The sequence below is a fragment of the Lemur catta genome, chromosome 9, assembly GCF_020740605.2.
Source record: "Lemur catta isolate mLemCat1 chromosome 9, mLemCat1.pri, whole genome shotgun sequence".
NCBI classification, from domain to species: Eukaryota; Metazoa; Chordata; class Mammalia; order Primates; family Lemuridae; genus Lemur; species Lemur catta.
The window spans coordinates 91,897,543-91,915,118 of NC_059136.1; the positions used below are offsets into that span (position 1 = coordinate 91,897,543).

Below are 17,576 nucleotides of genomic sequence, written 5' to 3' on the forward strand. Positions count from 1 at the left end.
TTATCAAGATCTTTCTATCTGGCAAACACACATTGTGAGTTTTTTACCTATGTTTTTGTTGTTAATGCTCATAACAACACCACTGGGCAGATTTTGAAACTGAGGCTCACAAGGAATAAGAAGCTTGCCTCAGAACCCAAAGGAATAAATGCTTTGGAGAACCCAGATGTAAACTCTACTGGATTCCAAAGCCTTGATTCTTTTCGGCATGTTCTGTGGTCCTTCTCGTCAATCCTTGGAGGACTCATTATCTTATTCTCTGCCAGTCCAGAATCTATCTCCCTCTCATCAGAGGAAGATGTAGCATTGTATAAGCTAAATGTGCAACTACCACATTTAAGATTTTAAGAAAATGACCTGAAGTTGTCATTGAGTCTATTATTTAGAACTATAAAAATACTCTCTTGAGGTTGGTAATATAATATTTTGAAATTACTGCTTTAATCCTCCCAACAGTCTCCTTGTGGCCTTGAAAAGTTCACCCATTTTCCAGAATTAGCCAAGCCTGCTGAGAGCACACTCCACTCTCATTCGGTGCCACTTGGAACCTGCTCCCTAAACACAGGGCAGTGGCCCGTCCCTCCCACTGAGAGTCCAGGAGCCCAGCATGTGGCCCGGCGCCGGCACGGTGGCCCTCTCCTGTGTCTGTAACCGGTGAGCAGCTGAAGATAAGGAGAAGCTGGTTAAGTCACAATATCATTTTGAGTTCTGTGAACCATTTGGATCATGTAGACCAGTTCTGGTTTGGTTTAGACCAAATCACTCTCTAGGCTTGTTTCCAATTTACCTTTAGTTAATATGGTGAAGGTCCAAGATAAAATTAAAAGTATTGGCCTGAATTTCACCTCACTGTCCCTAACTGCTTTCTCTCCATTTGTGTAGATAGTCAGCATTGATTCGCTGCATTTGGGGGAAGAGGGAGCCCGTGTGGTTCACGCTGCTGTGATGATTCTCGTCTCTGAACTGGGATGGGTGAAATGCACTGTGAAGGGTGGTGAGGAACATGCCACCACCTCTGAAAGTCCACACTTAGCCTCCCCTAGCCTCTGTCCCGGAACCCGGCCTCCTACGGCTTCCAGGGACATGGCATTCACTCCTTGGTGGCCTCTAACTCAGGCTGAAAAAATGTAGTCCTGTTGTCTCATGGGGACTTAGGGGTCCTCTTGGAAAGGATCAAATGATCTTTGTTCTCACGAGGGTTGGAGAATGGATGATTCTTCAAACTCCAGGCCTCATGGGATCTCAAGGGAGGGAAATAAGCCCAAGGCAGAAAATGAGCCTGAGGAAGTGGGCAAGGGCAGAGGTCCCCTGGAGCACCCAGGCTGGCCTTCACGTAAGTCACTCTGACTGTTCAGCCCCTGACTCGTCAATGTTCCTCTTTCTGTGATCAAAGTAGCCTCCAATGCCCACTCGTCTAATCAGGCCCTCCTGCTGGTCAGCATGGGGATCCAAACTGCTGCTGTGACCTTCCTTGGTGTGCCCCAGTGGTCACCGAGGGCTCCTGTTGTCCTGCGTGCAGTGGTTTTAGGCTCTAACAGCTTCGGGAACCGGAGCCCACAAACTCTCCTCTATGACTCCTCTGGGATCTCTGTGTCACAATGAGAATGGGAGGAGCCAGCCACTTTAGGAGTCCAGAGCAGGAGCCAGAGAGGGACACGAGCTACCTACCCTTCCTAGCCTTCCTCAAGCTGCTCAAGCGTTTACTTCTCTAACAGGATATTTTTGGCCTCCTAACACACTGTGAGATTAATGTTACATACCGTGTTGTCAGCTGGCCAGTGCAAAGTCTTGGGAATACAAGCTATTTACTCAAACGCCTGAATAACAGTGGTATAGTCACAAACTTCATGCCTTTAGCATTCATGTATCCATTTATTCCTGCATGCATGCATTCATTCAGTGATCCATTTGTTTATTCATTCAACAAACGTTGAGCACTAATTCCAACTAGGCAGCTTCATGGGGAATAAGGGAAAATACTGAATCATATCCTCTCGTATTACATCCCCCAAAACTGCAGATTGTCTGTACTATAAAACTTACATGTATTCCCATTAAGGTTTTAAAAATCAAAGTAAAGCTGTCATGTCATAGAAACCAATGTTGAGGAATTAGCTAATTCATTTCCACATAAAAAGTAATTAGTAATTAGTCTGACATTGAACTTTTTGTAAGTTCAATGACATTTTGACATTTGTACAATTACCACTATACTTTTATATGGCATCAATTACACTGTAATAAGCTTATGGCAAATAACCATATTACGACTTCTAATGTAAAGAACAGAAACTACTAAGTAACCTTATGTTGTTAAAATTCTTGATCCACATAACTACCCATTACCAGTGAAGTTGTGGAATCTGTGGTTTTGGTATATAATTGCATGGATTAAATAATGTTAATGTGTAATTACGTGAAAATAAACCATGTAGCTTAGCTAAATTGGAGTACAATTGTTATCACTGAATGTAAAATGATACCAATTAAACCTTCCTTTAAAACACCATAAATTAAGATTTAACTACTGAAGAAACTCTAGGATGTAAAGTCATAGTGTACCAAAAGTGGACTATTCCTTAGTATTTTCAGAGGTATAATGGCATTTCTAAAATTAAAAATATCTTTCTCCTTTATAATTGGCATTAATTGTGCCTTATTCAAGAAAATTTCAAACAGGCACCAATTAACTTCTTAAAAGATAAGTATCAACAACTTAGTATTTGCAATGTGGGCAAAGGGACAAATTATGAAATCTTGTGCTTATATAGGGGAAATATTCAACTTCAGTGAGTGGACAATGGGTGGAATTTAGGAAAAGAAAGACCTGACACTAATTCTCAAATTATGAAATTTTGTTTATCAAAAACAGTTGGGTGTTGGCAATTTTGTATCATTCAGCCTAATAAAATAATAGCAAACTTCTTATGTAAATATCATAGCAATAAAAATGCCTTCTTCCTTCATATATACGTTCCTCAGATGTATTGACTTGATCTTTTACCAGCCAAGTTAAATTGGAGAAGTTATTTGATTTCTGAACCTCAAATTTCTCTTTAGGAAACTTGGGAGTAATAATAGCTACCATAGGATTATTGTAAAGATTAATCAAAGACAACACGGTCAAAGGACTTGATATAGTGCATTATATGAATGAAACAGGCATTAATAAACACATTTCCCCTCTCTCACTGTCCTGTTAGGCATCTTTTATGCTGCTTCTTTTGTGAATACTTGTGCAAAGAACTGATGGCTTAGATCTGTAAGGTCTAAAATATATCCCACATATGAGAATTTAATAAAACTTGTAATGTTGACACTGAACACTAATATATTTTTCAGACAAGAGATATATACTGTTAGCAGGAGAATTTGATAACAGGTGATTGAACTTTTAGAGGTGGTGATTTATTTTTTAGCAGAACTTTAGTTATTTAAGAAAAATTATCTGCAGGGATGAGTCAAATCTTCCCTTCATATACCCTCTGTCTCTAACCTACACATGCCTCTCTGTGACCACATCTAAATTCCAGATGTTCCAAGTAGCTCTTCATTTAAACTTGTCTTCTGACAGCACCTAAACAAATATATCAAAACTTATACAACGTTTAGCAAGTGGAACTTGAAGATTTTCTTTCTGTTAGACAAATAGACGCCATCTGGAAAAAATAACCCCGGGCACTTGGACGCAGGAGCATGAAGCTTATTGGCTGAACACCCAATGAATACCTTACACTACTTTCTTTGGCGCCTACCCTCTGCCTGCTCATTTCAAATCTTGCACACTTGAGCAGGCGCTGGGCTGTTAGACAAGGGAATCCTTGTTAGCCGTGCACCCAAACATGATGAAGGCTCTCTTAATTTGAAAGATAAGCTTGCGAGAGAATTATCTGGACCAAAATGTTTCTTTTCATATTATGACACCTGTTCTATAAAAGACTGCTGGATATCACTGTGTATTTGATATTAATTGGTAACAATGTTCCATTTTTCAGTTCTTCCTTATATTTTTCAACACTTCAACCACATTCCATCTTAAACAGGCATGTCCTCATATAATCTTTCCTTCCTTCTTTCCCCTCTTCCTTCGGATTTTATCTGAAGCTAGTCTGTAAAAGAAAATGCCCCAGATATGTTAATGCTATTTATTTTACTGATTGATTTTTATTCCATAATTAGTATTATAATGATATTAGTAGTATTTTGCCTTTCAAAATGCAATGAACTTCATTTAAATGATTGTAATATTATTTACCAGCTTTTAGGGAAAATCAAATAAATGTTAATAGAAATCATGAAGGTAATCTTCACTTTTATTTTGATGATAAAATCCTCGTGATAAAAATAGCTTTTAACGTTATTTTTTTAATAGATCAGACTTTCAGTGCAACCACACTTAAGTAGCATGCTTAAGTTACTTCCTCACTAAGAACTTTTCTTTCGTCAATTGTGAGTGGGTAGCTTTTCAAAACTCAAAAGCAATTGCCCCAGAACTTCTGGAATTCATTTTTATTACATCCATGATCTGAGCAGTAGGGAGTCCTGTGAAACATGTTTGATCAAACATTAATTTTATAAATTGCCTTCCTTCTCTACAATTCCCATGAAAAAGGTATTCAGCTAGATTAAAACTCTGGAAAATTTTAATGGGACTTCTGAAATCCATTTGAGTTCACCTTTTCGGAAAAATACAACTGCCTAATGGATGCAGTCTTTATAACAGAAGTGGATCTGCCTTTGAGGCAATCTGAGGGTTTGAAACGTCTTTGCCAAATCCATAATGCTGCCTGTAATAATATCTGAAGGGTCATGTGTGTTTGATAGGATGATGAAGAACAAGAGGGTGATAATTTGCCACAATGTCACTCTTGTCTTTGCACAGTCCTACCCTGGTCCAAGCCTGGAAAGTGAAGACTTTAACATTCCACCAATCACTCCTCCGTCCCTCCCTGACCACTCGCTGGTGCATCTGAATGAAGTCGAATCCGGTTACCATTCTCTGTGTCACCCGATGAACCATAATGGCCTGCTACCATTTCATCCACAAAACATGGACCTCCCCGAAATCACCGTCTCCAATATGCTGGCCCAGGACGGAACACTGCTCTCCAACTCCATTTCTGTGGTAAGAATCTGCCTTCCTGTTTGTGCCGGGGAGTGAGGGACACAGGAGGGCAGGGACTCATTTAATTCGAGGACCCTTGGGTTGTGGTAACAGCATTCTGCAACTGGGTTTAGCTATGGAAACTGTGTTGTCCATAAATCCTATACATTTCTCTTTTTTTTTTTTGTCTTTTTTTTTAATTCAGGATATTATGGGGGTACAAACATTTTGGTTACATGAAATGCATTTGCCTCGCTCAAACCAGGACTGCAAGTGTCTCCTTCCCCCATACAGTGTGCCCCGTCTCCATTAGCTGTGGGTTTACCCCTCTCACCCCCTCTACCCCCACCCCCCGACCTGACCGGCACCCAGTGAGTATTACTACCATGTGAGCACCTGAGTGTTGATCCGTTAGTACCAGCCATCAAACGCACCATCCATCCTATACATTTCTAAAGCAACTTTCCATTCTATATTTAAGTAAAGGCAAAATCAGTTAATGATTTGTGTGATCACTCGTATTCATAACCCAAAGTACTAAATACCGGCTGACACTGAATGTGCTGTCTGCCACAGAGTGAAATTGGCTCACCAGCTTCAGATAAAAAGGAATCATAGCAGCTGCCACCTCTCGTCTAATGTAAGATTCCTCCCAACAAGTGAGATCCCCACATCTTCGGAACCGGAACTGCTATTAACTTTGATTTTCCCCCATATTTTCCACTCTAACATTCCACAAATTTACGTCATAGGAAAGCAAGAAAATAATTTTCTTTTTTGTTTTGGAGATATAATTCTGGTCATCCAAATTTATCTCCATTAAAGTATTTTAGTCTATAGGGCCTGTTATCACTCTGAATTGTCTAATGGTCTAAATTTCTCAAATTAAATGGGGATGTGGATCAACAAGAAAACTAGCAAAAAATCTAATTCTCAAGCCCTGCCTTGGGGAGTCCAGGGGTCTGTGTTTTTAACAAGTACCCCATACTTGAGGAACACTGCTAATTGTAAAAGCGTTCCTTCTGATTTTTATGTCATCTAAAAACTTTTTTTTTTTTTTTGAGACAGCCTCAACGCTGTTGCCCAGGCTAGAGTGCTGTGGCATCAGCCTAGCTCACAGCAACCTCAAACTCCTGGGCTCAAGCTATCCAACTGCCTCAGCCTCCTGAGTAGCTGGGACTACAGGCATGTGCCACCATGCCCGGCTAATTTTTTCTATATATTTTTGAGATGTCCAGCTAATTTTCTTTCTATTTTTAGTAGAGATGGGGTCTCGCTCTTGCTCGGGCTGGTCTCAAACTTCTGAGCTCAAACGATCGGCCCACCTCTGCCTCCCAGATTTGCTAGGATTACAGGCGTGAGCCACCATATTCGGCCCATCTAAAAACTTAGTAATTTCTCTGTCTATATCCCAGTAGTGAAAAAATATTTCAGTAGTATGCAGCCAAGGGCAGAGCTTTTGACCATGTCATAAAACTCTCCTCCCGGGTTAACAGTGACTTTCGGTTTTCATTGTTCCATCAATTAACAGTCCAACTAACTCTCTTGTCATTTTTGTAAGTCACCGAACAGTGCTGTCATGTTCACAATGAATAAATTGATTAACTCGCTCATATTACATTGTTTCTGATAAAAGAAATTTAGTATTATCGCTTATTTAAATCATTTGAGGCTATATCTCTAACGAGTGATTTAATAGGGAGGCGTTTCTGTTAATCATGAACATAAGGGGGTGATAAAGGAGACCCCAGGTTAGGCTCAGGGGACGCCTGTAGTCCTAGTGCTTTGAGAGGCTGAGTGGGGAGGATCACCTGAGGCCAGGAGCTCGAGACCAGCCAGAGCAACACCGTGAGACCTCGTCTCTGCTGTGGTGGCGCATGCCTGTAGTCCCAGCTACTCGGGAGGCTGAGGCAGCAGGGGGATCACTTGAGCACAGGAGTTCGGGGTTGCAGTGAGCTATGATGACGCCACTGTACTCTAGCCTGGGCAGCAGAGTGAGACCCTGTCTCAATAAAAAAAAAAAAAAAAAAAGAAACCCAATGTAGTTTCTCTGGGAAATGAAGCCCAGAACCTAATGCCACAATAGTATATAGAATTTTCCTAAAAACTGGCAGCCATCTGGGTGACCAAGAGGGGAGAACTTGTTTGCAGCACTAGCAATGGCAGAAATCTCAGTAGTGTCGCCCAGTTTTTAGATTATATTCCACCTGTATAGATTTACCCTATGAGTATTAACTTTAACTCCATAAAAGAATAAATGGATTTTTTTTAACAAATATGCTAAATGTGTAAACCTGAAAAGTGTTGCGCTTCACCGTAGTCATCTTGAAAGATCACATGGCTCTTCCTCCTTGTGACTAAGCCTTCAGGTCATGAGCCCAATAAGGTGTCCAGGTCATGCCTTCTAGGGACCCCTGTTGCCTATGAGGGAGAGGAAGGATTTATTCAGTGTACATAAGAAAGACCAGTTTCATCCTCCATGTTCCTTCCTTGTAGTGGGAATGAGAGTTGGGCCACAGGAGGGATGATGAGATATTCACTTACACAGATCAAGTCTGAGAGTGCTTTTACCTTTATAAAATTTACCTTTTTTCTAGTCACATTTGACTTTCCTTAGCATGTCTAGGACCCTCCCACATACCTTTAGGAGACCTCACTCTTTAAAGATGCTTGTGCAACGTCAGTAACTAGGGCTCAGGGATGTTTCCAGCTTTGCTGCCCATGGCATTGGCACACTTGGGACTGGCCTCAGTCATAGCCAAGAGATGAGTCACTTTCAGGCCCTCTGCCCGCTGGGCCTTCCTCTTTCCCTATCAGGAGCTTCTGCTCTTAAAATGTCTTTATGCTCTCCCCACTCAACCTGCTGTCAAAAACTGGACTTAGGCATTTTTGCATCAACATGATGTTTCCCCTGGAACTTTTAACCTTTACAAGGTAGAGTAGAGAGGAGACAAAGTCCCCCTATTTGGCCTAAGCTTGAGGCATGACGCTCTAATGTGCCATTCTAGTTCGTGGAAATGAGTCATACCTACTGGGTTTTTCTTTCATAGGATGTTGCTCCTTCCCAACACCTCTCAAAGCACATTCTGGGGCTACTTTGCCTGCTCGTAGTACTGGTCTTAGCATTTAATGCTGTAAGCAAAAAGCAACTGCAAATGCTGGTGTTGGTGAAGCTTTGGACAATCTTCAGCACTGCCCAGTAAGAACTTTGTGTGATGACGAATTCTTCTGTAATCTGTGCTGTCCAGTAACAATAGTTCTGGCTATCAAATGTGGCTAGTGTGACTCAGGGACCAATTTTTTATTTTATTTAATTTTAATTACTTTACATGTGAGTAACCACATGCACCTAGTGTCTCCTATATTGGATAGTATAGGTCTAGTTAATGATGTTGATTCTAGCATTAAATCTATATTAAATTCATTTTTTTTTCAAGCCAGTGTGGTCTTAGAGAAAGTAGACTGGGAGATTAAATTTGTTGTTCCTATTTCAAGGCTTGAATCTCTGGCTGGATTCCAGGAGCCAGAGTTTGATACACTGTAAAGTTGCAATAGAAATCTAATAAAGTTGGAAGAATCTGGGGCTATCCTTTGTCTACTAATTCCTTCAAGAAACAAAGAGCCTCTTCAGTTCTTGTTTTGTGCTCTCACGTGACTAGAATGCCGTTTTTCAGTATGTACATTTTGAATGCTTACCATGGTCTAAATGTTAGAAAGGGTTCAAATGATTCATAAGGCATGGCACTGTCCTTCTGGAGAGTGAAACGTAAATAGTTATGAAACACTGACAGAGAGCACAATTAGAGACCAAGAGAAGGGCTACACTCATTTGTGCTGGCCATGAACTCAGTAGGAATTCATAATTGGAAGAGATTACAGTACTCTGGGTATAAAATTTGGTGGAAAAGATAGGATTGCAGGCAGGCCTTGAAGGACGGTTTTCATCTGGATAAATAGGAAAGAAAAGGCATGTTGGAAAGTGTTCAAAAATCAGGTTGGGCATTTTGAAATAGGAGATTTGACCCAAAACTTCAAAAAACAATTAAAGGACTCTGGGCTTGATAGGATAGATTATAAGAAACTGTTGGCAGTTTTTACTCAAGGGGAAAATATTTTGAAAGCTGCGTTGTAGGAAAATCCTCCTGGCAGCAGGGTGCAGCATGGACAGCAGCGGTAAGAAACTGCCGCTGGGGAAAGCCTCGGGTAAGAGGTGTTGCGGAACATACCAGTATGGTGACAGTGAGGACAGAGGGGGTGGGCTCTTAAGCCATTTTTGCATCATCCTCAAAGACATGTGGGTCTAAAGATGAACAACCCTTCATGTTTCCATATTTGAAATTTAAAAAGCACTAAGGGATTATTTTCTTTGAAAGAAACTTTGAATATGACATTTTCTCGTCACACTTCCTTATAAAAACTTACTAAAACTCTTTCCTAGCAACTTTGCTCATGCCTACTATGATCACAAAATTTAGCAACTGAACCATGGACTGGTTTGCCAATTGTCAAAATATATACGAACAGGGACAGTTTAGGTCATCAGTGCTCATACAGACAGAAAAATAACAGCTACAGAAATCAGGATGTAAATGCTGCCCACCTGGAAATTACAGTGTTCCTTCCAAGGTCTTCTTTCCAGGTCACTGACAATATGAGAACAACTATAAGCAAAGCTAATAGTGGTAGAGTCTAAATAATGAATTTTCTGTGAATTTTAAAATCCTGAGTATAAACCACCCTGGGCAGATATACATATATATGTATATGTAGGATCAGCTATCTCCAATTATACTTTCCAAAAGCTCTTCAATGTTATGAAAGCTGAGCCTTTTGTTGTTAGTATTGTGATTATATCTTTGTGTTAGTATTTTCACTGGGTGGAATTTTAGTATTTGAATGGATCAAAGAGGTGAAAATATTTTAGTTCTTATTTAGATACTATATATATTTTAGATGTTACCGTGATATTTAATATGTATACATTGTTAGATGTTACATATCTGTTACTGTTTTGTATACCAATTATTATATATAATATATAATCTTTAATGAGATTTTATTTTAAAGATAAATTTTCTTTTATCTATCTTTGTTATTTATCCCCACTGGCAACATAAGTGATATACCAATTATAAGTGTTTCCTACAAATGTCTAATATATTAGACATAAAAAATTTAGTCCATAATTAAAAACCAGAATCTTAGTAAGTATTAGTATCCCAGTTTTACAAATGGAAAATGGAGGTTCAGAGTGGTTATGACTTGCTTAGTGGCTCAGCCTGTAAGTACTCCAGCTTCCTTGTCTGAAAAACAAGAATTATAACAGTCCTTACCTTATGGTGAAAGGCACATTTAAGAATTACAGACTGGGCACAGTGGCTCACACCTGTAATCCTAGCACTTTGGGAGGCCAAGGTGGGAGGATCACTTGAGCTCAGGAGTTTGAGACCAGCCTGAGCAGGAGTGAGACCCCATCTCTACTAAAAATAGAGTTATTTACACTTTAATCCTTAATCTTCTTCACGTCTATCAAAAAAGACTGCAATAAGTCTACTATTAACCAAAGGAATATTTACCTTTTACCAAGTGTCCTTACTTATCATTGTGATTAAAATTGATGTCTTTTGGCCAGACTGCCTCAGTTCAAATCTTGGTGCTGTCACTTACGAGCCTTGTAACGTTGAGCAACTTACGTAGTAACCCTTTTGTGCCTCAGTCTCTTTACCTATAAAATAGGTGTAATAAGATATTTAATTCCATAATGTTGTAAGCATTAAAGTAGTTAGTATCTGTAAAGTAGTGCCTGGCACACAATAGGTGCTAGATATGTTCGATGAGAACCTCTTTCTGACAAAAGGTCACCAGGGTAGGACATCTATATTGCCTTCTGAAATTTACCCTAGACATATATAGGGTCCAGCATACTTAGGGTGAAAGTTCTTCCTTCCCAAATTTCCCACCACTTTTTTGCATATTCTTGCCCGTGCCATTTTATCTTCAGTTGGGACTCCTGCAACAACTTAGATTTCTGGCACTTTGAAAGAGATTTCATTTTTTTTTAAAGTCCCTCTTTTCCAAGGACAGACTATAAAACAGGGTAGAATTTCTGTAAGTACATAGTTGTTGAGTAAGTGTCAATTAGTTCTGATTCTCTAGGTCCAAGTTAAACAGCCATTCATGACTCAGTATGCAAGAGTTCCATTTTTCTCAAAGTTTCCCCGAGTTATTTTGCTAGTTCATAATTGATTTGCTGGCGCTTCTCAGAGAGTGGAGTCTGGTTAAAAAAGCACCGGAATGCAAGCCTCAGGTAAGGTCGCTAAGCATGGCCAAATCACTGAGGTGGGAGGGAGTAGATCGGTGGGTCCACACTGCACTTGTTGTGGGAAAGGGGTGGGAAATGAATCAGCCAGAGCAGCATTGCTCTTGGGTGTCATTTATTCACATTTCTTATAAAACCTCCCTTGAACAAAGCATTCTGCCCCCAAGAAGATAGAAAACCACAAGCCTAGTTATCTCTGTGATCCTGTCCAGGGCGAGCATTTTCCTGTGGTTTTCTTTCTACCAACCACACAACTCTGATCCAGACTTCAGGGCTCACGTGACTTGTCACATTTGTTACTTAGTAATTTTTCTTGCCAGCCCTTTGGTTTTCCCAGTGTTTCAACTGTCCCCCCTCAAAGTTTAACCAGTTATTAAGATTTTTGAACCTATTAAACAGATAGTTTCTTTAGAGTTGAAAATGTTATTCTGCCATTAAAAAGAAAGTGATGCTGCTCTGTATGGATGGATGGCGTTTTCACGTTGTTAAAAAGAAACTACAAAACTATTTTGGGAGGAAGGTAGAATAAGAAAATGCCCATGTTAAGTATTCATGGCTGAAGGAAAATCCTTTGACTCCTACAAACTGAAATCGAGAGCCTCTCTTCTGTTTCTCCCCACTCTGGTACATTCACTGCTGGGTTTAATCATGGATTGGTGGCCGGGAAAATGCAACCTTGTATAAAGTCATCCAAGCCTCTCTGCCTGGCCTATATGCGGCGATTGCTTGTTCTTTGTGCAGTCAACAGAAGCTCTTTCATACAAAGAAAAACCGTGCAAAGTTTTAGAATGGCCTCGAAGAAAGGATTCATTTAGAACCTGGGCTTTTTGTAGAGTGTGGTTCCTAATGACACATTATAGAAAATTTACAATGAAAAAAGCAACAAAGGCTATTTCAATTTCTTTGAATGCTTCAAATTTCCAGTTCTGGAGTTTAAAATGGAAAAAAAGATGTTAAAAAGCAATAAAATTGGGGGGTTTATTTCCCAAATGCCTTCTTTTTCCAGGCAACAAAAGCAAGCATAATGTATATACTCAGATTTATTGTCATTTTTAGCATTCAGTCATGGCACACTTTGCATTCAAAGGCCACTGTACAACTGTTTTGACAACCATCACTTTCATAGGTACTATACGGGACTCACGACACCGAAGCAGGAGTGTTCCTTTGGGCATACAGGGAGTGCCGCACATCAAGGAATTCAGATGTATTAGAGCAGCATGAATTTCCAATATGTTGCCATTATGGAAAGGACCACTGGCATATTGAATAATGCAGCTTTCAAAGCCAAGCAGAAAATGTGATTACAGACAATTTGATTGCTGTTTTTAAAATAAATATTTTCCAAATCTTGAGGTATTTTATTTCACGTAATGCGTAAAGTATGTAACAGTGGGCTAGAGCTAACCATCTTTCAGGACGTGAAGGAGCTGATGATGTCAGCCCATTTAGTTATGGAATAACAGAAGCATTAGTTTAAAATGGAATGGATGTCATAGTGGCCTGTTTCTTTCTTTAAAAGAAAAAGGGAAAATTGGCAATAAAAAAATACTTTTGCCACTTTGACAGAAGAAGAAAGATGAAGATCAATTATTTAGCATTATGCCACAATTCGTCAAATGTGTAGCAATTACAGCCTGGTTTGTTTTTGTCCACAAATTATCCTTTTTTGAATATTGCAGAACAGGAGAGCAATGTATCAAACTACTTTAATACTGGGAAGAAATAGGCTGTATTTTTCTTCTTATTTTTGACCATATATAATAAATGTGTGGGGTTTTCTTTGACAAATCCTTAATAAGGCAAAAATAAGTGCTGTTTGTGTTTAGTTGTTAAGCTCTACTTAAGCCTTTTCTTTGCTCAAAACAGATTATTTTGAATGTGCTATTGATAAGTAATTCAACAGACTCAGTATGTTAATGATTTGGGGCTATCTTTTTGAGCTATAATAAAATATTATTTCAAACTAAAGTTCTCCTTAAGAATGTTCAGGAAAGGAGCCAATTTAAAAATAACTTTTCCTTTACTATGCCAAGTAGTCAAACTCAAGATTCACTTGGTATACAGGACTTACTATATTTTTTCTTTAACCTTAGAGTTCATATGAATCTGTGCCACACCCATGCACGACAGAAGTCAAAAAGCTATAAAATCAGTTATACAATATGCTGTAAGCAAAACTCTGGGAGTTATTGAATCCTGTTTCTTAAGTCTAGGCAGAAGTAAACCTAAACCATTTAAGATATGTGGTTTTCTAGCTAAGAGCCAAGATTCCACAACTTTCTTTGGTAGCCTGTTTGTGTTTAATTAACCTTGTAACATTAAGTTAAATTGCAGTAAGAGATTTAGATTCCTTCCAGGAAGTTCCTTATTAAAGTTAAACCGAAATCTTTTACTGCAGTTGCAGCCTACTTTGTCTGCTTCAGCCATCTGAATGCCTGGAGAACAGTTGATTTTAAGTATTTGACATTTATTAAGTCAGTCCTGTAGTTGTATTTTACCTGGCCCAAATAACCCCAATTCCTTTAGCCTTTCCTCAAAGGTCATTATTTTTCAACTTTTAAATCAAGTTAGTTTTTTTTCTTTTCTTTCTTTTTTTTTTTTTTTTGACATTTATGATCTCAAGGAATGTCAACCACAATGGAAGGCAGAGCTCCAGAGCCTGAGATTGCAGATTCATTCCTGAATTTTTCAAATTAATCTCTGCCCCTACATGGGCATTTTAGGGTAGGGTCCTTAATAGCATCATTGATTGCTGATATATTTAATTTTTGACTATTGATCGCTCCTAAAGTGTGTCTCTTGCTGTGTTGGTATCTAGCCAGTAGTTCCCCATCTCATATTTGTGTAACTCATTTCACATCCTAAAGGCAACCGTCTGGGAAGGCCATCATGGCGTTGCTCTTCAAGATATATTTTTTTCTGGCTGGGTATCCATTATTTAAGTAGCCCTTAGCAAAAAGAGAGGAAAGAGAACTATATAGTCGTTATATACACATAACTGTCTTTGGACAAACAGATTCTAAGTAGGCCCCTAAGTGAGAATTCCCAGGTCCTAGCCATGAACTTTCAGGGACTAGCTGTAACCTCAACGTTGCTAGTGGAGTGTTTCCTAAAGTGTTAAGCGGGGAGTGTGGGAAAAGCAGCACAGAACCTGGAGAAAAAAGAGGTGGGACTGGAAAGAAGAAATAAACAGTAAATAAAAACAGCACCTTGTTCAGGACAGCGGTGGTGACCGTGGAGGCTCTGTGCAGGCATGGGTGGGGACAGAGAGGGCTCCTGTGTGGTCCCGCTCCAGGCCGCCTTCTAGAACTGAGCTCTGTGCTCATGGTTTGTTTATCCTCCTCACTTCAGGTCCAATGAGTGCTCCATCCTCACCCCCGCACCCTAAATCCTAGTGATGGTGCTTGATACGTCAAGCACTGCTTCCTCTTTCCTTCCTCCACCTCTCAGCGCTCACACTCAGGACCTGCCCTCCTGTGGAGACGAACCTTTCTGGCTCTCCCTCTGCCTCATAAACTCATCACAGGGAGGGGGACCTAGAAGCTCTGAGAGCTTACTGATTTCATTGGCCAGACTTTCATGCAACGACACTCTAAGTAGTGCACAGTCCACAGTAGGAGCTCAACAACTGTGTCTGTTCGAATGAATGAACCCGTTTGTTCCCACTGGGAACCTTAATATTTTCCCCAGACAGGTACAGCATCATTGTTGCTTTTTGTGCTGACACTTCTAAGCAGCTTTTTAGTCTTCTAAAGTGATATGAATATTCCAATTTTAAAAAAAAGTATAGTGTCATGTATCAGGGGCTCTAAAGGCATTTACCCTGCTGTAATAACAACTCCAATATAGCTAAATGAATTTGAGTCTTAATCACACATCTAATCTTTGTAATCTTAATACTTAATCAGTTTACTACTATTAATAATTATTCCTAACCTGCCCCTCTATTAAATTGATACATTTGACAAGTAATTACAATGTATTGTGGATCCTCCTTTTTAGCTGAAGAGATTTATTTTCTGAGTAGAGCTATTTTTATGGAGGAAAACTATCAGTAAAGTTCCACGACTTCTAAAGGAACATATTTTTGGTTAGTCCCCCAAAGTCTTGGGGAGCGGGAAGTAGTGTGGAGGATTAATGTTTATTAAACATTTGTCCATGTGACTAGTGATATTTCTTTAATTACAAAATGATTCTATCTTGACTTGCCATATCTTTGCCGTTTGCTTGATTTGTGCAAGTAGATTATTAACATTAAAATGTTGCATTATAAGCCCATCTCGTCATGGAGTCATAGGAGAATTAGTCTACAGTGCTTTTCAGGAGAACAATGAACCAGTCTCATTTCAAGACACAACTTCCTTCATTATTCATTAACTATTCTTATCTAGAGCATGGGAATGTTTTAAGAGCAGGTTTTGGTTCTGTATTGCTTTTTTTTCCATTTCACTTTTTTTCTAGTTTGAAAGTTCCATGTTCTCTTCTGTGGACAAGCATTACCTACAGGAATACAATATTATTTGTCTTTTTATGTTAACCATTTATATACTTATCTCTGCTAGCAGCAATATACACTGCATGAGAGAAAAGGTAGGAAATACTTCAGGGTCTTTGACGATTTGTTACAGTCATTAAAATATTAGATTTGACTTTCCTTTTGGGAAAGGATCATTTAAAATATCATAAATACCATAATCATCCAGAAAACAGATTTTTTCACCTAATAAATATATTTAACATTTTGATAAATATATAATCACAAAATTGATAGTTGAACTTCTTTGAATTTAATGGACTGTATAAATTTCCCAGAGAAATATAAGTACTATTTGACAGAGAAAGGATTAAATCCTTTTTTATAATTCAAGGAAGCATTTCTATTTTTGATAGGTGAGAAACTTTCTCAAAATGTGTTACATTTGAAAAACATTATTTTTTCAACATTTAGGGAGTGTTGTTTTCTTTAATCATGATCTTGATTATCTTTAATAAAAAATGATCCAACCCCTAAAACATATTACACTATTAAAATTTTTCATGTTTTTTTATATCCATTGTATATTTAATCACATTCTCTACTAACCAGCAAACATAACTAATGGCTTACCAAATTGAGATAGGATCATACTTCATACGGTGTGAAGTTTGCAAACGCTATGGATGAAAAACAATTCTCTCTGCAATTCTTAAGATGGTGGATTCATAAAGGTCATTGCTAAAAACACTATGTTATTAAGACTATCAAAAGGCAAACAAAATTATTAGCATTTGGAAGCATTTTCTTTCTGTTGTAATGTGTACAATAGTGCTTGAAAATTTAACAGGAAAATAAGAATAGTCAAGCTATGACTACGTAACTGCTATTCACATAGAATGAAAGTGTGCTATTTGCATCTGTATTATGTGTCTTTCTGTCTCTTGGCAAAAATATATGCAGTCACAGGTTCATACATTGATTATGTTTGTATATCTGGGACTCATATCCCACTGTCTTTAGTATTAAAATGTGACCACACCAAGGCATGGCCGAGGATCTCAGCAGCCCCCAGCAGCGGTTTCCCCACTGGGCAGGTGTAGGGTAAGATGTCTGTTAATAGCTACTGTGTTACATGGGGTGTGTTCTCATGCGGATGGTTGTTTTTGCTTTCCCCAAAGCAGCCTCCTTTCTGATTTCAGTAGTGCACAAGGCTAGCTGTGTTTCCCAGCACATAGAAGACGCTCAGCCTTCTCTGGGGCTGTACTTTACTGCAGCGTCTCCCCCACTCATCAGGCATTTTGGGGTGTCTTCATTGTGCCCCAGATCTGCTAGGTGATATGTATAATGAATATGAGACTCGAGGAGCTGACAGTTCACTTGGGAAGATGAGTGTTGTGTATATGAAACATGGAGAAAGTTGAGACTATGGGAGATCAGGTTCTTAAATAAGGAACACTCCATAAATTGTCCAGGCAGTGTTGTAGCCACCTGCACAAACCTACCGATGGCATTGGGCCTTGAGAAGCAGTATCAGTGGTGAGTTTTCCAGCTGGTCTGGGTGAGACGGCCTGCACTTGAACGCTGGCTGGCCCCTCATTATCTGAGTATGCCCATGGGCAAGCGACTTCACCTCTCTCTGCCTCAATTTCCCCATCAGTGGTGAGGCCTGCACG

The 17,576-nt window shown here is 39.2% G+C and overlaps 1 protein-coding gene across 1 annotated transcript in view; it reads left to right on the forward strand.

Annotated features, from left to right (window-relative positions):
* TOX (thymocyte selection associated high mobility group box) overlaps positions 1-17,576 on the forward strand; it is a 290,979-nt gene that overhangs the window by 159,904 nt on the left and 113,499 nt on the right. Inside the window, exon 3 of the mRNA XM_045560889.1 lies at positions 4,883-5,125. Coding sequence (XP_045416845.1) covers positions 4,883-5,125 — 243 coding nt within the window. The remainder of the gene's footprint in view (positions 1-4,882; positions 5,126-17,576) is intronic.